Here is a 24,356-nt window from a genome sequence, read left to right as displayed (position 1 = left end):
GTTTTCCAGTTAAGAATGGTGTAGCAACAGACTGCTTAAACGAGCTACGGTATTTGGAGAGACGTGCCCCAAATCAGATAACGCAATTTAGCTCCAAGTACATGAGCTGGCCGCTCAAATAAAATCAAACAGCTACAGGCTCTGAAAATACATTCTTAAAAATCTCGCAACTCCGCTAGGCGTTGCCAAACACAATTTACCGCCAACTCATATGTCCTATTTCTTGTAGGTGCACGTGCCGACTAGAGTCGCCTGTTGAATTCCCGTATCAAGCCCGTGCCCGGATCCTGCTAGTGGGGCGTTCGCGGTTCGCTATCCCTTCAGCTGCTAGTGTAACCGGTTGCTCCATACCAGCGACCCACAATGGCTTGGAATTTCCGGTCGTCCGTGTCGACGGAGGAAGAGCGAGACGAGTGAGTACTAGTAGCAGTATGGTTAGTTAAGGGTTGTCGTAACATCAGCCGACGGTGATGGCAAAAACACCAGCCTACCCACTATGCACGGGCAATCTCATTGTTTACTGACACGGTTCCAGCAATAGAAGCGGTAGGAGCCCGTTGATAACTCTATTGGCGCATCGGGGCGCATTCGAGGCACAGAATTTTTCCATTTAGACATACATCTCACCCATCCACCGCGCCATGTCGATGTAGTAGTAGTAGTTCGCCATGTCGATGTGCCAATAGTTCGCGCGAAACTATAAAAGCATCGATCTAGGCAAATTTCCGCCAGTCCGTTAAAAGCTTGCCTGCCCGGTTGACGGTTCACCAGTTATTCGCGGTTCGATACAGGTTCGATATCATCACGTGCCAGAATAGAAATATTTTTGCAAGTGACACCCCTAGGAGAGGGGAAAACATAACTGCCGGTGGTCCGAGTCACAATCAAATTATCTCTCAACCGGAAACCATCGACTGAAAGCAAATACCTGCCTTTCGGAGGAACGCTCCAAGCAGACAGGACAAGAGAGAGATGAAGGAAGTCACGGTTGGGATCTTAGGTTTTTGAAATTCACCTGAGCCTCACGGAACCGGTATTTAATTTTTTGTTTGTTCTTGTCTGGAATTTGGAAATGCTTTGAATTGATTACGAGGCTTTGCGGGTGAAACTTTTGTAGGGTTGGTCAAGGAAGTTTTGAACTATTTTTGATTTAAAAGGGTGCAAATCTGATTAGATATAGGGAATGGAATCATGCGCGCACACACGAACTCACACACAGGTGGTTTATTGCCGCGATAAGCCTAATCAAATCATAATCCTGTTCAGTCGCCAGGAGACGACCGATTTATCTCCGATATCGGGATGTATCATAAAACATTACGTTCGAAAAAAAAACGGCATGTAGTCCTCTGTAGCGCTATGTGTAGTCACGGGCATGTGAGTGTGAGTCCGTGCTGGGTGCGCTCAAACAAACATCAACGCCACACGAAGCGCGCCAAACGCCGCGAGCTTCAGCTGAGTTTGAAAGCGGTATGTGGCGGCTTGCCTTCTTTTTGACGTCGCACCAGCCGACCCGACTCTTGCGATCCGCGGTTTCAAGGTCAATCCTACCCTGTGTCACAGCTAGACAGTTTTAGCTGTTCGACGGAGCAAATACGACACGTTCAGGTTCCGCACCTAGCCTACTTTCGTTCGATATCTTGTGTGTATCGCGTATCGCGTGTTCTGCGGCGTTCGGCGAGCGTGCGTCTTCTCGGACTGCGGGGTGTATCTGTCCAGTCGGTCGGCCAATTGCGTCCTGATAAGTGTCTCTTCTGTGCCGACGAGCGAAGCACCAAAGCAGCATTGTGTTTTTCTGAACGGTTGTCTACTCACATCGCCATCGTAGGCCGGCGTAACGTTCTGTTGTTCCCTGAACAACATGAATAACATGATGCGGAAAGCCAAACCACTTCATGTCGCTGTATACCCTCGCAACGAAGAAAGTATTTTTTTGTATCAAGGGTAGATGAATGAAACCGGTTCTATCGAGACTCTTTTTACCTAATTGCTAGAAAGCGTGAGACTAGAGATGACGTGTTAACAACATTGCCGGCACCACCTAACCAGCGGGATGTTTTGATGCCGGGGTTTTGGAACACTGCCAGCGTTTCACAATCAGCATCTTACTTTTTTCCTTCCCGACAACCGTATCGAATCGAGCTGTGCGCATTGCGTTTCCAAAATCGAGCACCAACAAGAAGAAAAAAAGGCAATCCTTTTCCTTCGGTCGCCGGCGCTCTGTAAGGAAAACCCAGCCACGCGTTAAACAGAAAGAGTGATAACAGCTTTTTAAAACACACTGTTGACAGAGCAAAGAAACATACCTTTTGGAACCACCTTTTTGGAAGAGTGGCACACGAAACTGGTGAAATTATTATGTGAATCATCTTAGCTCAAAATCGGACGATTGTTTTCAGGGTTGCAAATTGGTCATTGTGATTCGTAAGCGAAATATTTGTGATTTTAGTACGTCTTAATACAAAAAAAAAAAGAACAGCTCATGCAAGCAAAAAGTGTAACACGTTAAGCACGAAGCCCACTAGAAGAGCACGTGCGAGTTATTTTTTCCACTGCCGCTTTTGCCATGGTTTGGTCTGCCTGAATTCCTTCAAGTTTTTTTGTTCTCGCAGTGACCACAGCCTTATAGACGGATAGAAAGCGTGTGCTTTTTAAGAAAGTGAACAACGATAGCTAGTAGCATAGGAGTAGAAGCAAAACGTTGCCATAATGGCGCACAACAGTGAGCAAGTGATTGCAAGCGATTTGCAGAATGCAAACTGCGATCAAAACAATGAAGAGAATGGACGGGTCGATGAAGGCGACAGCCAGGAATTGACCGAATCGACCAGGTAACTATGCATCAGTATACTACGCTACACACACGTTACACATTTCTGCTTTCATATAACATCGAGTTTTAGCGACTAGATCATTATTGGTTCGTTTGATTCTAACTCGCAGGTACAACGATGGTTCCGTCAAGTTGCGTAATCCCAATATCGAGCTGATGGACCAGGATATCCTATACCACCTGGCGCTGGGAAGTGGAAGCCATGATCTGCATGAAATGTTCGGCGATGTGAAGGTAAGGGCGGTCGAATTTCCCACCTGTAAATGATATGTAGCCGTTTAATGATTCGATGTCACCATCCACAGTTCGTCTGCATGGGAGGAACCCCGAAGCGAATGGAAACGTTTGCGCATTTCATCATGGATGAAATCGGCTACAAGCTCCCGGCCGGCACCCAGCTGCAAGATATCAGTGCATTTTCATACCGTTATTCAATGTACAAGGTAGGCGCGGCAGACCACTGTGAAAGCAAACCGAAGAGCATTAACAGCGCTCTGCTTTACGTTTTTCCAGGTTGGGCCAGTGCTTTCCATTAGTCACGGCATGGGCGTACCGTCGGTCGGCATCCTCCTCCACGAACTTATCAAGCTGATGTATCACGCGAAGGTGAAAGATCCCATTTTCATCCGTATCGGCACGTGCGGTGGTATTGGCGTCGAAGGGGGAACCGTTGTCATCACGGAGGATGCGTACGATGGATTGCTGCGAAACAGTTATGAGTTGGTAAGGTCCGCGCGTGCGGTGCGGTGTGACGATTTCCCGCAAATGACACATTGCTTTGCTTGTTGTTGTAGGCCATCCTGGGTAAGATTGTGCACCGTCCGGCGATTCTAGATAAGCGGCTTGTACGAGAGCTGAAATCGCTCGCTTCGAACGACGATCCGTACGATACGATCAGCGGGAAAACGATGTGCACGTATGACTTCTACGAAGGTAACTATTGGTACCTGGCTGCACGGCAAACAAGTAACCGCTTGTTGGTCTACCCCATTAGGTCAGGGCCGGTTAGATGGAGCATTTTGTGAGTTCTCCGAGACGGACAAAATGGAGTACCTCGAGAAGCTGCGCGACTTCGGCGTGGTCAACATTGAGATGGAGTGCACGATCTTTGCCGCGCTGACGCACTACGCCGGCATTAAGGCGGCGATCGTGTGCGTCACACTGCTCGATCGCCTCAAGGGCGACCAGGTGATGGCGCCCAAGGAAGTGATGAACGAGTGGCAGCAACGCCCGCAGATTCTAGTGTCCCGGCTGATAAAGAAGCATCTCGCCCAAATGGGCCGCCTGAAGTCGCTGGCCTCGACACCTTCGTCCATCAAGTCGCCGCGGCGCTTCAAGCTCGTGCAGCAGGAGTCGGAGGCTCATGAGTAAATTTTTCTCTTGTATATGTTATACAGTGACATACCGTACAATAAGGCTGCTTTGGCATTTGCAAACCTATTTCCGAACGAATAAACATTCGTGCCACAGAGCGGTCACCGTCGCTGCAGTGAGACTAGCCTACCTACTGTGGCTGTAACTCGAATGTTCGTTACCTCTGCACGATAGGTTCATTTTTGTTCGTGCAAATTTTTGACGAGGTTCAACTTAGACAAATAACAAAACAACAAATAAATTACACACATTCAGCCGCCAAATAGAATTTTCATGGCTAGTTAGCCACGTTTGTATGTTTGTCACTGTACTTGCGCTTTGTGTTAGCATTTACTCGCAGAGGCTTTTATACAATATTTATATATTTTCAAGTCAGGCAAGTGATCCACACGAGGAGCGAACACGTAAACGCAAATTATACACAAATAAATAACACAAATTTTAAGAAAGGGGAGCGCTTGTGAGGTGCATGTGCCTATGATGGATGAGGCGTGCATGAGGGAAACTTACATCCCCTCGCGTCGAGACGCTAGGGACGCGTGTACATCAAAGGATATCACAATGATTGGTCCTTGCCTTACATGTCAGAAGCAATTTGTTTACCATGTGGGACAGTTATAAGCTAAAAGACGTCCGGATGTATAGGCATAAGTGCAGCAGTACTATCAATCTGCTATCGTTGGTGACCAATCGCGGCGTAGGAGATTCTTCAAATGATAATTCCATTACTGTCACGTGACTTTGTGAACTATATTTAACAACTGCGCTGCGAGAATTCTTTGTTTTTACAATGTTCATAGTCGGTATACTTAGATTACTTTTGCCAGACGATCTCGAATATGTCTGGAAACAAAACTCGTGTTTCACCATTTCTCGCCAATGTGTGAATGGCAACTTATATTATGATTAAAACCTGTGCCAGATGTTGGAAGTTCAACTCTATCGATTTTTAAAAATTGGTTTCACTCCTTTGTGAAACACAGACATTCAAATGACAATTCTAGCCCACTTGCAGCATATGACTTGTAGCTCATCTCTCTCTCTCTCTCTTGTCTATCAACGTACTACAAGCAATAGTTAATTGTTTGAAATCCTATACGTCTATCATAATCTACCATGCTCCTTTCTAATATGGCGCACTAGTTCTACTTACTTCAGTTGGTTTGCTTTTAGTGTTTTGCTATGAAGGCAATGGCAAGGAATGATGGCATAAAGGGCCACACGATATGGAAAAAGTAACGAAGCTGTACATTTTATGTTAAACTATTTGTATTGTTAATGTTAAAAACGGAAATTAGCTTGTTAACAAATTAACGAATCAAAAGACAGCAATCGTTTCCTCTAAGTTCCAATTAGATTTTCAAGTTATCAGTTATTGGCAGACTTATACGACACAAGTGGATATAACGACAATATTATATCAACATAACTCAAATGAGTATATTATGCATGTAGTTGATTGCAGGTTGAAACTAACGAAATGTAATATTTATTCGAATTCGAAGTTATCAGCGTGAACCATTCGATCTGAGTTAATCTTAATAGAGGGCAAGTACATCGATGAACGTAGACCCTCAACTCCTCCCCTTCACTCCCTTCCCCTGTATAAGTGCAATAGAATATTGCATAATGTACAAAACAAAAAGGTGGCATCTCAGCATCCTAGAGTAAAACTGCCAGGACCGTTTAGTAGCAGAAATCGTAGGTGGTAGTCTGCTGCAAATAATATCATACTGCATACTCGGTACTTCAGAACAAAACTACGCATTGTAGTACAACAATATTCACGTTCAGTTAAGGTTGGGTGTAGGAAAAAAAAATACAATGAAATATCAATATTGTCCTTGAGAAATTAACGAATTACATACAACAATACGTAGCTTACATAAATGAATAAATTTGAGCAAAATAAAGCGGAACGAATGATGTTAAATCGCAACGCGTCATATAATAGCAGAAAGGGAATGCAGTATGGTTGTAACATGATGAAAGAAGCCCCTACTATCGTTGTTCACAATTTTCTATTTTCAGCATTTATATTTGGGACCTGTATGCTATTGTTCCTGTTATTGATTTTGGTCTATCGCGTTAAAAACGAACATACGTTTTATTACAAAATATGTACCGTTATAAAACCCTAGCTTTTCAGAAGGCTAAATCCTTTAACTTAGTTTTTTTTGCTACTAAAATTCAGGCATGGCTATAAATTTATGAACAAGTTTATCGCGCAGTGACAAAGGCGCGACACGAAACGCGTTATAGTATACCCAATAGCGCCAAGGTTCGCATTTATATATCGGTTTTGAATGTTTATCAAACAGAACGCGTTTTACACAACTATAGAGCTGATCATTTTGGGCAATGTGTTGTGCCCCACGTGGTTTACACAATGGTTCTAGATAGTTGCGATATCGATTGAAGTAGTTGTCGTAGAAGAGTCGTTGTTTTTCACTCATATAGTGCCACATTTCATCAAAGTAATACATTTGACGGCCGCAAATGTTTGAATGGAACAAAAATGAGCCGGGTATAAATTCAACGACTGGTACACCGTGAGGCGCTAGCTCCATGCGCAAAGCATCCGTCCAAGCTCGAAGAGCCGCCTTCGTCGCGGAGTATACACTCAAACCGGGTAATGCCTGGCGACTGCAGTGGCTTGTTACGATGACGATGCGTGCTCGGTGTTCTCTAATCTTGCTTAGGAGAGGTACGGTAAATTGCATTGTACCTATAAGGTTCACTCTTACCGGCATATCTATTAATTCCGGCGACAACCACTCCGCTTCACCAAAGCACATTACAGCTGCATTATTTACAACACCATATAGACCTGCAAAATTAAATATTTTTTAAATATAAACAGAGGGATGGGAAAGGCAAACTCGAGAAGGCATAGGAAAATACTTACGAACGTTAGGGCCGGCTCTTGCTAAATATTCAAGAATACTATGATGTGCCTTCTCAATACTTCCGCGATCAGTCAAATCCAGATTTACCAAATACAGCTGTCCTGTTGTGTCACTTTGGCTGGTTAATTGAATAGCTCCTTCAGATTCACTGTGCAAACACGTTGCTATTACCCGCATGCCTGCTTTCAGGCACATACTTGCCATGTTGTAGCTATATGTTTAAAAAGCCAAGTGAAGAGTTAACCCCTCTCAGAAAATATTTAAACATTTTGAAAGCATCCGATATTCATCTACCTACCCTAAGCCCGAGTCGCATCCAGTAATGATTACTACATTGTTCATGCCAATGTTCGAACTTGCTTCGCTTCGTCTTCTATAAAACTGCTGCACCAGCTTTATTGCAAGAGTCGATATTAGACCGCCAGCAATAACAATATATCCTTGAGTTAGTTTCCGAAGTGGGAACCATCCCGTCATCGATCCCAATCCCATTTTAGGAGCACTGCAAGTTCAAACCAGTTCAAACTTTTACATTCAACTGTGAAGTCAATTCAATAGACGTTAACTGTAAAACTGAAAATAGAGATATTCGCCTAAAACAGAAAATGAAATATGTTCGTTAAGTATGCGGCAAACAGATAAGAACTTAAGTTTATTCATGAGATAACAAATCTACTCTGCCCATCGCTTCAAGATGAGTTTGCAAACTTAGCTTAATTGCCCAAATGTCTTTGTCAATAAAAAAAAATGGAACAAAAACGGGGGATGACCGTACTTGGCAGGAGCAATGTATAGAAGTAGATTTCCATTATCTGCCAGTGTATAATTACCAAAACTATTCGATGATTGTTCAACTATTCGTTTTATTATACACTGGTTTAGTTAACTCTAAAATTTATCATAACTTAAAAGCACTTGGCGGTCGCGATTTAAATAAGATTCATGGAATGTTTGATATTACGAGGTAAATCACCCGGTTTCCAGCCTTTTTTGTTTACTTGATTTTGACAGTTGTCCTCGGTCGTGTATACAAACAATGTAAAATACGCAGTTGATGCACCGTATGCATGTAATTAAATTAAGATTGTTTTTAATTCTCTTTAAACGATCATGGTCGGCGCACTGTGATACTTAATTTTAATTTGTGAGATTATTAATCCAGCGCCTGCACTGTCGTTTTCTCTTTTGAGTGCGATGTATTAACCGTGGTGAGATAAGCTGGTATAGAAAAATGTTGATGACTTTTGCCTTGCAAACTTTTCTCATCCAATGTTCGCTTTCATTGGTGTGTGTGTTTTTTTAATATTGTTAAAATATAACAAAAGGAACAAATAATAATAAATATGAAAAATTAAAGATTTCACGAATGAACCACTCAGTAATTTATACAGCTTGGCAACGGATTTACAAAATCTAACCACCTTGATACAAATGACAGCTGTCAACCATTTAGAGATGGTCCACCCTGGTGAAACCACAGTGGTGAAAATAGATTTGTTTTCTAGGAGACAGATTTCTGCCTAATTTACGCTAGTGTACTCCTTACGAGGAAGTCTCATTAAGGAATTCCTGCATGTTTCTGCTGCGATTATGTTGCGTGTTTTCGTGGGTGCATCTTCATTCCTAAGGAACGGTGATTCATTCGTGTGGTTTGAATGCTAGGTAAGAGTGACCACTTAACACATGATCGTTGTGCAAACTAGTCTCGGACCATCCCTAGCGTTCAGCGAAAATGGTTCGTCAATGGCCTGGCGTTCAGTAAAATTTGACATCACGTATATGAAAAAAAAACACTGAAAGTGCATAGCCGTGTAGTTAGGTGCGCAAATGGTGGAATGTTGAAAGAAACAATGCTATTTCCCCTCCCCCAATGTGCAGAAAACTCGATTTCTGTAGTTGGGCAGTTGCAAATGCAAATCACAAATTTCCCAGCATAGAATATGTAGTGCAGTGACAAGCAAGTGCAGGGCAGGCGTGTACGTGAAATATGCATATAAGCGAGAAATTGTTCAAGGAGGTTCCGTTTGAAGCGTCGAATTACGCTTTTACTGTGGAAGAAAAAGCCATCATCATCGCTTATCAGCGTCGTTGAAAGGTGCGCAATAGCTATATGTGAAGAAAGGAATAGTCGTAAAATGTAAGCTGAACACATCGGTATACTACACACTTGATTAATGTTGAGTGCGCTGCTCTTTGCAAATTGCCTATATATGTATGTTTATACTACACTTATGTATATGATATTATACATATATGAATACATCATACATTCAAAAATAGTTAATATTAGTATTACGAGAATGTTTTACCTAAATGAAATATACACCCATTTCATTTGATTCAAGCAGCAGTATGGTTTTACTTCCACGGGTGTGATCGAAAGTCGTGTAGAAGTTGCGTTTTTTCTTCACCTATTACTCAGAAGCAGCTTTTCAATATGTAGCTTTCTCGAGATCAAAAGTATAAAGAAGAGAGTGGCATTTCATTTCATTTTAGTTTAGTAATCATTTATGCAATGGTCAATGCAAAAATGCAATGTGTAGCAAAAAGTAACTGCTGTCGGAAAATGGAGAAATGGGCAAGGCATACATTTTTTCTTTCAATCGGTTTATTTTTTAAGTGTTTAACATCCCTGATAATTGATACATCATTGAGGTAATTACCTATATTAACCGCTCTCTAAACCATGCCAAATTGTGAAGGGAGCTTTGCTGTTCGCCTCATGACATCATGCATATTCTGCGACGTCTCGAGCTTTGTAACTGCATAACAAAACGCCCAAATGTGCCTTCAAAGCCGTGTCATAATGAATGCTTTGTTTGTTACGATCCTTTGTTACTGTGTTCCATGTTCAGCCGATAAAAAATCATGTGCATCGTGATATGCTTGTTCCGGTTATATGCCGTTCTTTAGTGACATTACTGCTCATGTCTCAGTTTTGCATGTAAAATCATTTCTACAATTGATCAGTCGGAACGCAAAAGCAAAGCTTTGTGTTAGAACTGGTGAATAAAAAAGTGATTTTTCTCAATTGGCCAAATTAAGGATCAATCATTCCCGATCGCCGAGAACGACTACTTTTAACAAACATAATTAGGTTGATATTTCTATAGAAGTGCATGTTTGATGCTTGCCGGCAATCAATGAAGTGCAATTTGCAAAAAGGGCCCTTAATTTTTTGGTTTTTTATTTTTTTTAGCAGACCTTTCGTATCGAGATGCTAAAACATTCCATGATTGTATACAAAAAACAGGAATATATTTTCTTTCATAAGCATAACACACTCTGTAGAGAATATTATTTGCGGTGTTTGAGTTGACCATAGGACTCCTGTGCATTTTCAAAAATTCGTTATTGTTTGCATGCTTGTACAAAGTTCTTGTCACTTCTATTGATATATTTATTTTTATATTTCATTTCAGATATACTAGCTTGACATTGTATATCTTATTCAACACTTTGAATCATTAACTAACCCGTCACGTATCAACTACAACGTGTTTCGTTCATTGAATTTCTTCATTTATTCGCAACAAACGAAACATCATGAACGACAAAAAATACAAGCCGAAGAACAGTTCGAACAAGGTGAAAGATGACTCTTTCAATGGTCACTTTTCACAAATCGATACTTCTGAAACGTATCTGCTGAAGATAAAAACGTGGAGTCCGGGGAAAAAGTCACAGTGCTTCGTCACACTTTACCGTCACACGAAAAGCAATATGTCTACAATTCAACGAAACTCAAATTCATTGCGAAAGCGTTTATCTTGCTCTCACAACTCATTGACTGATTCAATCAAAAACAAAGCAGATGATTCTATATTTATAACGCAAGCGATGTCCCACGATGCATTAGATGACAACAAAATTCTTGACTTTTACAACGTTCCTATTGATTCCGACATCTATACAACGCCAATTGATTTGATCAGGAACACTTACAATGCTGAAACGTCTTTATATAAAAACCAGAACGGTAAGTGCGAGTTCGCTCGGTAATCCCGTGCTAGGTCACATGTAGGAGAATGCGGTGTTTGGTACGCTTCTCCACATCAACACGCTGTACAACATTTTTTGTATTATTTAATCTTATTGTCTTCAAAATTTCAGTATTATCAAATTCTGTTCGATCAATGTATGATTTCGTTCGTTTTGCGTTTACTTTAATGACGGTGTTCAATCGGGCTTATTCCTTAAGTTTGGAGCATTAAAAGTGTAACGTAGTGGAAATTGTATCTATTTAATTTTATTATGTTTGGTTTACTATTCATCGAACTGATCTTAAATAATGTATTCATAAACATACTAACATACTGTAATGCTTTCTTTCAGATGCATCGCAGAGGAACAGCTGGAATAATTTACTAAACTGCAGAGAACAGTTGACTGCCATCAATGGACGTAAAAGCAGTAAATCGAAGATTATCATCGACAGAAAGTCATCCAAAGTCCTAGAGAAACACTCAAGTGATAAAACAGATTGCAAACGTAATTCTATTCCTCATGAGATACGTAGTACGCAGTGCAAGAAATCTAACTTTTCCGTAAATTTGAAGCAAAAGTTTTGTAACATATTTCGAGTGAGCCGCCAGCAGCATCATAAGCCGTTTCTTAGCAATAAGCGATCGATTATTTCCACCAGGAAAGAAAATGAAGTGTGCAACAAGGAGAAAAATGATTGTACAGTTGGCAAAAAATTAACTACACCTCGGAAGTTGCCACCGCTTCCTTCCAATGGTATGGTTTTTTAGCCTGTGCTTTCGGTGTGGATTCTACTCATTTAATCGTCTTTTTTATTATTATTTTTTTCGCCCAGACACTGACCTCAAGTACCTAATGGGAGACACCAGTGAACAGAACAAGAAGTCAGATGAGGGAAAATCGTCCATGGACTTTACAGCAAGCATAGAAAAAGTGCAAGAGGTACGGATTATGGTTGTGATGTACCTTTTTTAGGAGCAACACACCTTATGTTTCCTTTGTCTATTGCAGTTTGGTTGGTACTGGGGTCCAATAACTTCGGAAGGAGCAGAGAAGATACTTTCTAATGAACCGGATGGTAGTTTTCTAGTCAGAGATAGCTCCGATGACCACTATATATTTTCTCTGACGTTTAAGCTAAATGGAACGGTGCGTCACGTACGAATAGATCAGGATCAAGGTGAGACATTGCGTAGAAGCGAAGTTCACGCGGGATTCTGTTACATTTCTTTTCTTTTCTTTTCCTATTTCACAGGATCTTTTTCATTCGGATCTTGTGCTAAGTTTAAGTCGCGAACAATAATGGAGTTCATAGAAAATGCTGTTGAGCATTCCAGAAGTGGGAGATATTTATTCTTTCTACATAGGCGTCCAGAGTATGGTCCTATGCGTGTTCAATTAACCAAACCGGTGTCGCGTTTCAAGCACGTTCAAAGCTTACAGCATATATGCAGGTAGGTCAAGGTTCTCTTTCGTTCAACTGTCTGACATCTGTGGCTAATGGTTTGATTGAAATTCTCGTTCCAGATTTGTTATACATAAAACAATCAAGCGAAAAGATCTTATACAGGCTCTTCCACTACCTAGAAGAGTGCTCGATTATTTAAGCTATAAGAACTGTCTTTCAGAACGCACTGAGGCGGACACGGTATGCAGTCTGGATAAACCAAATATTGTACTACGTTAGGTTGGCTAATGTGCAACTCCCTTTTCTGATATTAAATATAAAACTGAATTAAAGAAAGTAATGCAGGGTTTTTTTGTCGTGTTTATTTAATATCCAAAAACATACTCAACTATTTGTTTCTGTTTTTTATTATGTTAAATTCTGCGACAAGAGTGGGTGAGCATTTTATCCTTGGGAGCTTATTTCACATTGATCCGTGTGTAGAACATAACATATTTTTCTGATTTCATCACGATTGATGCTGACCTATGGTAGCGATTGAAATAAATTTCGTTGTGGAACTGGAATCGCGAGGACGTTCGGGAGAAAACTGAAAACTTTAAAATCTTTTGAATATTTATAATCAAACAACCTGTGATGAAGGTCGTAGAAAACAACCACTGATTACACCATCCGACTGTAACCACCCTGTACAATTTCACAAGGTGTTGCGGCGCCAACGAAACGTCACTATCATATGCTTTCTGTTATTGTATCCCCAGTCCGTGTTGTCAGTTGACGAGAAAACTGGTCTTAAGTGGAGTTAAAAAACTCCGTGGAGCATACATTTACGTAAGTGCAAGAGAGACAGTGTTACAGCACGTGCAGTTTTGTGCAGGAAACTATCGGTACATTAATTTCGGGTGCTTTAATCGAAAATTAACGCACGTTCCGGCGGGAGGGGTAAATCTGGTTGTGTTACGGTATATTCTACCGACTCGGGGCATATTTCGCAAGGTTCAGCAATACCGAATTCTATTGAAGAGATGCAAACAAGTGACCGGCAAGAGATGTACATGTCATATCGTTGTGTGATACAAAAGGACAAAAGGAAAACTGCCGATTTTCCGCCACCCTTTTTCCCGGTGCAGAACGATGGGTAAAAAGGGCTCGTGGTGCTAGCGATAGATGCTCGCAATTAGAACGACATCTTAATGTAGGGGCTAAAAAATGTGCCTTGAGCTGCCATTCATAACATGACCTACTTATCCGGGACGAACAGGAGCTCTTTTGGGCAGTGCAGAAACAATATTGGTCCAACATATGGTATCGTTTGCATGCCAGCAGGGATCTTCTAGAGAGCTGTGTCATTTCACTGCCATATCCGGCATTGAGCGGTGCTGCAACAGAATGCAAACGCAAAGTGCCATGCGTTATGCAATAGCTTGTAAACAAGAGCTGTCAGTTATCAGTTTGGTAACGGTACTTTCATATGCTCTTTATTTTTTATTCTGCTTTGTTATTTTCGATTTCTGGAAAGAGCAGTTTTAGGATAATCTGTAAAAACTAGGAGCGTCTAACAAAGTGTTGTAGATAAAAAACCCACGCTAATATCTTCCCGATAATTAAGCACAATAATTAGTTAATTAATTTCTCTGAAGCATTTGCTTGGTGATTTGCGCCGCGTTAGGAATAAGGAATGCTAGAAAAAGAGCTATGTTTTGGTTAATTATTTTAGAATGTTCCTGTTGGGCCTAATTGTTTGCTAATGAACAGCACACGCCGCAGCACCCATGTCGGGCACCGCATCGGTCAAGGTTAAGGGTAGAACGTAGAATCGCAGCATGTTGTTTACGACTGGCGGGAAAATTCCCACCGAGATCGGGAATGACGTCAAGACCGGGGGAGCCGTCATATCAGCCAACTCCGAAGATTCATGTTGCCCGACATGACTGCATACATATGCTGCGCGTGTGGAGAGAGTGAAGAAAGACACGCAAAAGGAGATAGTAGGAGGACAAAGATAGAGCGATGGAAAGAGTAAGAGCCAAAACCCGCTCGATGGTAGGAAAATGCACATGCCCAATCGCCCGGCAACCCCGATCTAAGGAACGTTGTCGTCGTCGTCGTCGTCGTCTGGAATGTGAGATGGTAGACCCAGTTTTCTCTCGCACACAGCTTGCGGCCCGCGGTCTTGCCGGGCTGCGTGTGGGCCGGAGTATTCGGGTCATCCGTCCATCGATGTGATTTGGTATCTTGGAGAGCCGATCTCGGAATCCTGCGAACGCTTGCCCAAACCGCGTTGGCCCGCTTCCGTTTTCCATCAAATGCGCTGGGCTCTTGCTTTCTATGCTGCTGCTCCATCTCGTGCGGCCCGCGCATCGTGCTTTCTTTCATCCTAGGCGCACTCTTACCTTTCTACGGGAGGGGGGAGCGCATGCGGGGGGGAATGGAGGTGGGGATTGGCGTGGAGGACAGTGTGTCGTCTACATTTCTTGTCCAGCGCACGATCATGTGCTACGGCATTGCTTTCTACCTTTTGCCACGCTCGTTTTGAATTCATTCGGCCCTTTATCTTTCTTCTCACGCAGCTCACCCATACATACACACACACACACACACACTGCTTGGTCGAGACGTGGGGCAGCAGGTTCCACATCCTTCAATAGCGATTTTCTGCTCCCCGCGTACCGCCCCCCCCCTCCCGGCTGTTCAGAAGGTGCCGCGACGTCACCTGCAGACCTGGCCTGCGGTGTACCAGCGCGATCAACGGTTCCTACCTTATCTCTCTGTCACACACACACACACTCTCTCTCTCTCTCCCTCTTTCTCGCGCCCTCCTGCTCTCGCCATCGCTCCGCACCAAGGGGAGGGAAAGCGATAGAAGTGGTCGGTGGCCGACCCTGATCGACGGGATCTTCTCGCGGGAAAGCATCGCTCGCCCCCTTTTTCCGCCAGGGCTGTAATAGCGGGCTACCAAATCTTCCACCCATCTGACCCAATCGGCACCGGGATCCCGTTTCGCAGCATCGTGAGCCCGACGGTATCCGAGAGCGCGGCAGCTCATCTCCTAGGCGATCTTACCAGCTCACGCTCTCGCGGTGAGCGAACGTACCGAACGCGATCGTACTGGCCTAGTACGTGAGAGAAAGAGTGAAACCCATAGAGAGAGAGAGAAAGAGAGAGAGAGAGAGAGAGAAAGAGAGAAAGAGAGAGGGAGTTTGTGTGAAGGGTGCAGCAACAGCGTGTGTGTGTGTGCCGCCCGAAGGAAGGAAAGTGACAGCGACACGGTGTAATCGTGTGATATCGCGCATACCCCGTCTCGGCCGGGCCGGAGACGAGCAGCGGGGTGATGCTGGCAGCGACGCAGGCGGCCGCGGTGACTATGGTGGTAGCGGAGGTGGTTTCGTGGTGACGACAACGGCGCGCAGTGCAGCACTGGTGGGGCAAAAGCCCGACCAGCGCAGAAAGCCGTTTTCGGGGGCTTCGAGTACCCGAGCTGGCCATCGATCGGATCACAATTGTTTTGACTATGGCGTGTTCAAGTTCGTCCAGTCGGGCCTGTGCCCGCGTTGTGCAGGAGAAACTGTCCCAGCTGGTGGCGGCATCCAAGGGTCAGCAGCAGGCAGCGGCGGCCCAGCTGGACCTACTGCAGCAGCAGCATCCAACGAAAGCTGGTGGAGGTGTCAGTGATGGTGGCGGTGGCGGCGATGGCCGCAGCCCGCTGCTCGCGGTGCCAAAAAGGCGCGGATCGTCGCTGCTCGGGACGTACCCGCTGTTCGGTTCCGCGCACGGCGCTGCCCCGCTGGTGGCCGCCGGCGCAGGGGTCGTGGCCAGTAGTGTCGGTAGTGCGATCGGTATCCGCAGTTTCTACACTGGCCCTGGCAGCTGCTTCATTCAACCTTCCGCCGTCGTCGGTGCCGTCGGGCCCGTCAAGCCTGTCGGCGTTCCAGCTCGCTCCGGTGCACCGCTGTTCAAACAGAATCAGGTGAGTGCTGAGTTTTCCCCTTTCGGGTGCGTGACCCTCCAGGGTAAGCGATCCCTGGTGCGTGCAGCGAGCAAAGGGCTCGGGGTGTCGCGGATGGCGCATAATCAGGGTATCCCCGTGTGCGATTGCGTGATCCTTGCTGGAGCCGACGTGATCAACTTCGGTGGTTATTGGTTCAAACGCGCTCCGTCGGATTCCCTACACGGATCCTTCACCAAAAAGGCGGGCCTGCTCGGACAACGCAATGAACCTCTTCGAACCGTTGCGCCGTGCGCCTTCGGACGTGGCAAGCGCGCTCCCATGCGCCAGTTTCGGTGTGTGTTGGATCGTTACGTAATCGAACACCGATCACCAACAGCAGGGGTCGGTTCGTGCGGTAATATTCTAAACATTTTTCAATTAACACAGCAAGCGGCGAAACGGCATGTTTGAAGCTGGCATGCGCTGATAAGCTGATGTTTGAACCGATCGATGCGGTGCGTGTGTGTCTGTGATAAGTTTAAGGCGTTTGGTAATTTTCAATGATTGATGCGATCCGACACTCAATTCTTATGTCTGCTCTTCGAATGACAGTGCGTCGGAGTGCGACACTTGATGTTAAAAAGAAAAGCGACCTGTATTTTATTTGAAAAAAAAAAAAAACACACACACACACGAACGCACACAGCCAAGGGATGATAGTAAAATGTGTAATTTGTCATGCTTGGATCAATTGCGGTTTTGCCGAGTTTGGAGCGGAGGCTCGTTTATTTCCCTTTCGCCCCCGTTTTGTTTTTTTTTGTTGTTTACTTTTCCGTTTTGTTGGTGCCGTTTTCCGCCGTCTGCCAATTTTAGTAGCGTAGATTTTTCCATGCTCCTGTGCGAGAGGTTTTCCTTTCGTGCGCGCAAGAAAAGCGAAGCGTGCGCGGAACATTAAGCCAACAGCAAGCAAAACGAAAAACTCCAGCGCGGCCACTGGCGACGAACCTGATCTATAAAGTTTTTATTTACTAGGGCGAGCTTGTAGTTTGCCGACCGATAAGAGAGTGTGCTGCGCGGCTGAGCGCGAGAGACGAGTGCGAAGACCACGAAGAGAGATCCCCCGCGCCCCACTACCAACCCCCCACCCTCCCCCCGCCCCCTCGCAGTGGGGAGGGTGATGCGGACACAATAGAGAAAGTGGAAGAAAGATGGGTAAAAAAGGGTGGGGGGGGGGTGGTGTGTGCGGGATGGAGGGGGTGGGGGGGGGGGGGAATCAGACCAACAACAACGACGCCGTCGAGGACGAGGGATGCGGTTGAAAGACGGCGGGGCGGGCATGAGGTGAAACCACATGAGGAGGGAAAGAGTGGTGAAAGAGAAAGGGAAGCAGCTGAACACACTAGGGGCCGAGGGGGTATGGGAAGGAGGTGAGGGCCTTAAGGCGGTCGGAAATCGGTTGTTGTTTTGGGGGGAGAGAGTGAATAAAAGTAAAGATAAAACAAAAAAAAAAGCATAAAGCTGCCGAGGACTCTCGAAACAGCGACACGAAAACAGCAGCAGCAATCGCGTAGACGATAATAAGATAGTAGTAAGATGATTTTGTGATTTGAGGATAAGAAACTTGCGGCTCTTGGAACCCCTCGGTGTGGGTGTGCTGCCCTTTTTGCCATTGCCAGGATTCTGATTCTGCCAACAGTGGTTTTGGGGGTTTCCTTTTTTTTCCGCCGGCCCGAGGAAGGAGGAGTGGCGGTAGTATGCACCAGGTAAAGGAAAATTAATGGCGAGGATAGCCAACCTCTGCCGAACACGATCATGCGCGAACCATGCGAAAAAGCTGCGAAACATGTAATGATGAAACTGTCGAAAGTATCACTTCGAAAGAGAAATGTGATTCGTAATGGAGAAAGCAATGGCAAACAAGCGTGAGCGTGCGCACATGCGTGTGTGTGTGTGTGTGTGTGTTGGTGAAAACATATTTGGATGAAATACCAGAAAAAAGGGGTGTTGGAAAGACGAGAGAGAGAGGGGGAGGGGGAGGGAAGGTGGGTCTAGAAAAGGATTGACGCTGGCTGAAAATGGCCGACCACTGTTTACGCCATGACGACATCAGAGAGGGTGGTGGTTGGATGATGTTTCAGGACGACAAACAGGGGTCCTATCGATGTTCTGGGTTGCTGGAGACATTAGGTGTCCATCCCCCAGCATCCTGTCCGCCATAAGCCAGCCGTACAGCGATAGCAGAGAAGCTTCAAAAGGCAAGGAACCAAGTGAAAACCCCCAAACAGTGCTACAACAGAATGTGCAACAACGTTCAACAACAAACGCTGCCTCCGGAAGGCGCACCAGGGTATATCCTGCTGTAGCCCCGCGTTGCACGCGCAACCGGAACCGGAACTTAGTGAATAGTGCAAACGGTGTAGAAAACTCGGAGTCTCGGAGCCGGTGGCTTCCTGCAGTGTCGGGTGTGTCAGGTGTGTGCCACACTCGCCTCTTAAGGCGATCTATCCTCCACGAGCAAACACTCATCCGTCTCTAGCCAGCTGGACGGTGTACCCCGATGCGCTTATCTGGTGTACTACCACCTCGAGCCAACAGTGAGTGGAAGAGAGAGAGAGAGAGATACAGCGAGAAGGAGTGAGAGGGAGAGCGCGTGAGTGCGCGCGCACGAGGTACCTACGCTTTCTCAACACCTTCAATCATCAATCAACCTGTCGAGACTTTCAAAAATTCGCCAATTGGACCCGGACCAACCGGCAGGAAGGCCCGCCGCGCGGAAAAAAGTGTGGTGTGCAGCAATCCTCCAGGTTCCGGACGTGAGCGTCACAAAATCCGAGACCAATAGCCTCGTCGTCCCACCCTCACCAGCCAGTGTGTTCTGTGATTTCGGCATGAATGGCATAGTACTTCAGTGCAAAGTTCAGCCCGCGTTGACGAAGGGCGCGAAGTGGACCGGGTGGCCGTGTTCTAAATGCTGCCGCCTAATCCCCAGATAGCCCAGATTTAACGATACCCAGCCTCGGTTTATAGATACTCCTAATACATCGCAGTTCCGTGGTAGGTAGATGGTCCAGGGCCCGCCCGTAGTCTCGCAGTTGTCTATCATGTTTTCTCGAACGCGTAGTCGGTCGGTCCAAGAGCAAAAGCATCACCTGTCAGCAAAGAGGCCGAGTGTGCCGAGGTGCCGGAACGCTGGTGCCAACATTTGGTTTTGCGGTTCACTGCATTCGGCGTCAAGCGAGGCGGTGCGGGGAGTGCCTACGGACGCACGTCAAAGTTGACCACTTCCCGATCACCGCAGCCAAAATCGAACCTCGAAATTCCAATCCATACGCGCACGTACACAAATAAAATATCAAAACCACTGCCAAGATGGAGTGGACAAACGGGGGGAGACGGAGGGAGCGTGGCTAGGGTTACGGATTGCCTTGTAAAAAATGAAATCCACAATGATATTTGAAAGCGAACCGAAGCAAACGAACCAGCAGCAGCTCGGGCTGGAGATTATGCGTTTCTTTTGTTGCTTCATCCAAATGCCGATAGTGTTGGGTTATAAGTTTACCACATTCACGATTCGCTAGTAGAAGATCAATCGTTAACATCTCCACTGAATATCGTCGTCGTCCTCTCGTCGGGGTGGGCGACAGCGCTTAGAGTCTCACGATGAGTCTGTGCACCCTCCACACACACACACTCACTGTGTGGTTGGGCAGTTAAGAAAGTCGTCAATGTTGGAAGTAATAGCATGTTAGTTGCAATTGCAGCCATTAAACTTCTGGTGTTTTGTTGGTTATATACATTGCTTATTTCAATCCTCGTTTATTCCACGTTCAGAAACAGACCGCAGACTACAGACTAACGGGACTAACGGACTACAGACGAAACTAACAGACTAACGATATTTCTTGCTGTATCTTCATGACAGTCTACTAGATAATTATAGACTACTAGATTGTTGAAGTTGTAATCGATAACTCGGCATGACTTCTGGGCAAGTCCGGGCGTACGGATAAGTCCGGTTGGATCTTCTGATCCCTTGTACCTTGGTAATGCACCATGTCCGGTGGCGAACGACGCGTGAGCTGGTAGACATCGCCAATGTCACCAGTAGAGAGGCGATCAATGTTGAATAGTAATGACTAAGCGATGCAGCTTGGGTTGGATGTGAATCCCAAAGTCGTCGTGTCGCCTGCGTGTCTTGCCGTGTGCTTCCTATTTCTCGACCGCGATTTTGCTGATGTCAAACTTGTGCTCAACAAATTGTGCTGGACCGAACTAGGCGAAGTCGCATACCTGTGCTTTCCCGTTTTAGTTGTTGATTTTGACCCACCTCGAACGCTATCGGGGTAAGCGGCACCTGAGAGAGCAGCCTCCGACATTACGTGGTGCTCCTCCCCTCTCCTCCCCGCTAGGGAAAGGCGGCGATGGTAAGAAAAACGGTGTTTTTGTGGTGCGATCACGAGTTCGGCAAACCGGGCGTTGCTGAACCCCGTTGGGCCACCTATCTTCCCGCTGATGGGACGACGCTGACCATGCCACGAGCGAGAGAGCCCATTTTACGTTGTTGATGCTTCGTGCGCGCCGGTTTTTCGGTCGGCCCAAATGTTTGTCCTCATTTTCGTCGCCGCCCCGGTATGGGTTTCCTGGGGGACACGTGGTATGCGACGGGGAAAGGGGGCGGACATGGAAGACGAAAAACAAGGAGAATAAGGCTACGCAGGAGATGCTGAAGAGTACGGGATTGCGGGAGACAGTCAGACGTGTACACACGCTTATACCTCTGCATGCGTCAAGAGAGTGGTGGTGCTTGGATGTTTTTTCCCGAATACGATGACGACGATGAAGGTGGCGGCGTTTTGGTCTTTCATCGCCGCAGGGCTTGCACTTTCTTGCGCTTTCTGACGCGCTGATATCCTGGAGCAGCAGAGGACGGTGGTGGTCTGCCTCACGAACGCTGGAACTAAAGTTGTAGCCGATGACACAACTGCGTGAGCCTTAGGTTAGGGTGACGGTATTCCTCCAGTCCCGAAACCACCATCGTTTACTGGCTGGTGGATCAATTTGCCAAACAGCTTCACGCGATCGAGAGTCGGTTAGGCTGAACTTCAAAGCGGCGATGAACCGTTGGAATCCTGCCTGTTATAGACATCAGGCGAGCGCGCGCGCGCGCGTGTTTGTGCGGCCTTAGCTACATTGATACGCGCTCAGTTTCCTGCCTGCAGATTCAAGACACGCCCCCCATCCCCACCCCCCACACCTGCACATTTCGCTCAAGACCTGGCCGGCTTTCTAGGCAATGCAAACCAAATCAAGTTTTTCGACCGTAGCGAGCACGTTGGGGAGAAATTTCGGGCATGGTGGTTGGCGCGCGCTCACACGCTCGACTCGCTCAGCTCGACTCACTCCGGCTGACCTAGATAGCGCCTGGTACGGGGCTCCGATGTAAGACGGGCCTTTGGAAGCGGGAAGCCTTCGCCCGTACGAAACGGATGGTTTTCGGCGTGGTGTGGGATAAATATGTGCACATACCACCACCAAGCGACGACCCTGCTGAAGCTGCACTTGCGTTGATTAGCTATGCTACTACCCTTTTTCATCCTGTAGCAAGTGTGTGTGTGTGTGTGTATATCTGGGTGGCTATGTGTTTATCATCATCTGTTTGCCGACTCGCTCGATGACCTCGAAAACTTGTTGTGTGTGACCTTTTTCTCCCCGTTTTTGCCGGGTTTGCAACGGAGTCGCCGTGCGCACTGATAACCGGATCAGGCTACTCTAGCTCTAGTGGGAAGCCCCCTTTGGGAAGCTGTGAGAAATTTCTCCGGGCCAAATTCGGCCCTCCGCTGAGCGGGAAACTACTTGCTACTAAACTATATGAGGTACGAGCGATTCGGTCTGGTAGGATTGGCTTGATGTAGAGGAGGGGCGAGTTAGACACGCACTGTGTACCACTACCTGCTCGATCCGAGTCGTGATAAGTTGTCCGAATCAGGTTGGGAAACGATCAGCTCTTAATCGGCAATCCACGCGCTGCAAGCGATCTGAATTTTGTAGAGCGGTCCACGGCTATCACAACTGAAGAGACAAGTTGTGACATTACCTGCGGCGTTACCCCGGCTATAAAGGATCTATATTTCGTTAGTACCGCTAGTGAGAGTTCTGCACCGAGCAGCTGACTCTTCAGATCAGCAGAAATCCGCTGTAGTTGATGCCGGACTTGAGGCACTCCCGGGGAATCTCGCCCGTGTTGAGTGTGTGGCGATCAGCATCGGTTCGATCGGATCTGGATGTGGCCGATAGCGTAGGGTGTCGAGCGCACGCGCGTCCCTCATTGCGGATACGCGTTCATTGAGGATTTCATGTGAAGTGTCAATATTGATCGTGGCATAATATTTGTGCGAGGGATGCGCGCGAAGTGGTGGGAGTCCAGTTACCAGCCGGTGTAGCTCGGGTTCTTCCTCGGATTGCTCCGATGCTACGGCTCCTCCGTTAGGTCTGGTGCCGTATTGGTGATGCCGAGTTGCCTAGCGTACAGCGATCGGAGCGGGTAGAACGCTCGAGGCCGGACGGTGGAGCTCGGTGGAGCACCTAGGCGCAGGTGATTTACTGTTGTTTGCACTAGCGTTGAGGTCATGCATTGTAAGCCCCATCGGTTGCCCACCTCTGTGTAGCGATTTCGAGCTGCAGACACCGACTAGGCACATTACTATTCCTCATTTTTTTTTTGTAAGTTTGTATATATGCGGTAATTTGCGTGTGCGTTGACCGAGCGACTGAAGCGAAGCTTTTTTTCACATGTGGAGGTCCCAAAACTGTCCATTGACCGCTGCCCACTCGAGTTGCCTCTATCGGGCAAGAGATAAGCTGAAGCTGTAGGGAGGTTTTGAGTACATTTTATGGGAGGAACGAGGCCGAGGAGGAGTGGCAAAGCTCACCACGGAAAATGGAAACGACACAACACAACGACACTCCCTTTTTCAATTTTCGGCGAAGGTTGCGAAAGTGATGCCTCGGCCCCGGGTCCCTTATCGCCCGGTGTACAGCTTGCCAGCTGGCTAACATCCCCCAAAAACGGGCCCGCCACGGCCCAAAACATCGGATGTGTGTGGACGTTTGTTTGGCTAGCGAATTAGCATACGGCGTTCATTCATGTATCTTGCGTGCGACGACGGGTGGCCCGCCGTCACTCGGGCACTTTGCACTTGGGTTTTTTAACACCATCGGTCCCTTCCCGGGAGATTGGAGATTCGGGTCTAGAGTTGGAGGCAAGATTTGTGTACCGAAGAGGAGGAGTCCGAAATGGTCAACTTTTTGGCGAAGACTCGACCTGTGAGTGTCGGTGATATCCGGTGAGGTACGGTCGCTATATCTGGCAGCTCGTACAGCGACTACAAAAGCTACAAAGTAACTGACTGCCCAACCCCACAAAAAACAGGTACTCCAAAACCGTGCGCCATCTGCCGGGAGCAAAGGAAACCGCACCGGACTACTCGGGAATGGTAATGGTCAGGTGCCAAGAGGTGTGGGGAAGGTGCGATTTCGACAGCAAAAAAAAAAAAACAACCCGAAATGATCGAACTAAAAGCCAAACACTGCCACCGACCGATTTCGTAATCAAATCATACGAATTATGATGCCCGCCGGGAACACCGCTCGAAACAGGCCGAAATCGGTTGGTCAAGTTGGAGTAGCGCACCCATCTCGTGGTCTCGTGGTAGGTCATGCGCGCGGATCCCATCGTTTTGGGGGGAGGTCGCGAGGGAGGAGGGTTTGGAGGAAGCTGTCCGGCGTTTGGCTGGTGACGATCCCTTTCACTTTTACCGCGCGCTCCGGCCATCTGCGGCAGAACAGCGAGATTGTGTCGCAGGGCCACCCGGTGGCCCCGGTAGTTCCTGGCGAGTCACTCATTAATCTTGGGTACTTCGC

The 24,356-nt window shown here is 46.5% G+C and overlaps 4 protein-coding genes across 8 annotated transcripts in view; 3 read left to right on the top strand and 1 right to left on the bottom strand.

Moving 5' to 3' along the window:
- The first annotated feature begins 310 nt into the window (after positions 1-310).
- LOC131269537 (uridine phosphorylase 1) lies at positions 311-6,106 on the top strand. The gene is made up of 6 exons (XM_058271955.1): positions 311-413; positions 2,944-3,067; positions 3,139-3,276; positions 3,347-3,556; positions 3,628-3,766; positions 3,828-6,106. Exons 1-6 carry the CDS (start codon positions 364-366, stop codon positions 4,202-4,204), a joined length of 1,038 nt encoding a protein of 345 aa, XP_058127938.1. The 5' UTR covers positions 311-363; the 3' UTR covers positions 4,205-6,106.
- A 103-nt stretch (positions 6,107-6,209) lies between these two features.
- Positions 6,210-8,065, bottom strand: LOC131269536 (retinol dehydrogenase 7). Of its 3 annotated transcripts, none has more exons than XM_058271952.1 (4): positions 7,947-8,065; positions 7,415-7,709; positions 7,116-7,327; positions 6,210-7,037 (listed from the first exon to the last, which is right to left on the bottom strand). In XM_058271952.1, exons 2-4 carry the CDS (start codon positions 7,606-7,608, stop codon positions 6,391-6,393), a joined length of 1,053 nt encoding a protein of 350 aa, XP_058127935.1. In that variant the 5' UTR covers positions 7,609-7,709; positions 7,947-8,065; the 3' UTR covers positions 6,210-6,390. The 3 variants fall into 3 exon arrangements, with proteins under 3 accessions (XP_058127935.1, XP_058127937.1, XP_058127936.1); XM_058271954.1 differs by having other exon boundaries at positions 7,415-7,618; positions 7,947-7,978; XM_058271953.1 differs by lacking the exon at positions 7,947-8,065 and having other exon boundaries at positions 7,415-7,736.
- Positions 8,066-8,595: 530 nt separating this feature from the next.
- Positions 8,596-12,848, top strand: LOC131269535 (uncharacterized). 3 transcript variants are annotated; one of them, XM_058271950.1, is made up of 7 exons: positions 8,596-8,778; positions 10,539-11,095; positions 11,452-11,856; positions 11,936-12,042; positions 12,112-12,280; positions 12,356-12,554; positions 12,628-12,848. In XM_058271950.1, exons 2-7 carry the CDS (start codon positions 10,663-10,665, stop codon positions 12,785-12,787), a joined length of 1,473 nt encoding a protein of 490 aa, XP_058127933.1. In that variant the 5' UTR covers positions 8,596-8,778; positions 10,539-10,662; the 3' UTR covers positions 12,788-12,848. The 3 variants fall into 3 exon arrangements, with proteins under 3 accessions (XP_058127933.1, XP_058127934.1, XP_058127932.1); XM_058271949.1 differs by lacking the exon at positions 8,596-8,778 and adding an exon at positions 8,829-9,211; XM_058271951.1 differs by lacking the exon at positions 10,539-11,095 and having other exon boundaries at positions 8,597-8,778.
- A 2,403-nt stretch (positions 12,849-15,251) lies between these two features.
- Positions 15,252-24,356, top strand: part of LOC131269534 (all trans-polyprenyl-diphosphate synthase PDSS1) — a 44,309-nt gene continuing 35,204 nt past the window's right edge. The window contains exon 1 of the mRNA XM_058271948.1: positions 15,252-16,475. Coding sequence (XP_058127931.1) covers positions 16,020-16,475 — 456 coding nt within the window. The 5' untranslated portion in view covers positions 15,252-16,019. The remainder of the gene's footprint in view (positions 16,476-24,356) is intronic.

This window comes from Anopheles coustani, chromosome X, assembly GCF_943734705.1.
Source record: "Anopheles coustani chromosome X, idAnoCousDA_361_x.2, whole genome shotgun sequence".
NCBI lineage: Eukaryota > Metazoa > Arthropoda > Insecta > Diptera > Culicidae > Anopheles > Anopheles coustani.
Note: the sequence above shows the minus strand (reverse complement) of the source record. Positions and strands in the feature narration are given on the sequence as shown.

What these genes read in the sequence shown, in the direction of transcription:
- LOC131269537 (XM_058271955.1), top strand. Translation starts at nt 364, where the DNA reads ATGGCTTGGAATTTCCGGTCGTCCGTGTCGACGGAGGAAGAGCGAGAC. An exon ending in ACGGAGGAAGAGCGAGACGA is followed by an intron (nt 414 to 2,943) that starts GTGAGTACTAGT and finishes TCTAACTCGCAG; the next exon opens with GTACAACGATGGTTCCGTCA. An exon ending in AAATGTTCGGCGATGTGAAG is followed by an intron (nt 3,068 to 3,138) that starts GTAAGGGCGGTC and finishes CACCATCCACAG; the next exon opens with TTCGTCTGCATGGGAGGAAC.
- LOC131269536 (XM_058271952.1), bottom strand. Translation starts at nt 7,608, where the DNA reads ATGGGATTGGGATCGATGACGGGATGGTTCCCACTTCGGAAACTAACT. An exon ending in GGATGCGACTCGGGCTTAGG is followed by an intron (nt 7,328 to 7,414) that starts GTAGGTAGATGA and finishes TTAAACATATAG; the next exon opens with CTACAACATGGCAAGTATGT. An exon ending in AAGAGCCGGCCCTAACGTTC is followed by an intron (nt 7,038 to 7,115) that starts GTAAGTATTTTC and finishes TTAATTTTGCAG; the next exon opens with GTCTATATGGTGTTGTAAAT.
- LOC131269535 (XM_058271950.1), top strand. Translation starts at nt 10,663, where the DNA reads ATGAACGACAAAAAATACAAGCCGAAGAACAGTTCGAACAAGGTGAAA. An exon ending in ACGAATAGATCAGGATCAAG is followed by an intron (nt 12,281 to 12,355) that starts GTGAGACATTGC and finishes CCTATTTCACAG; the next exon opens with GATCTTTTTCATTCGGATCT. An exon ending in AGCTTACAGCATATATGCAG is followed by an intron (nt 12,555 to 12,627) that starts GTAGGTCAAGGT and finishes TTCTCGTTCCAG; the next exon opens with ATTTGTTATACATAAAACAA.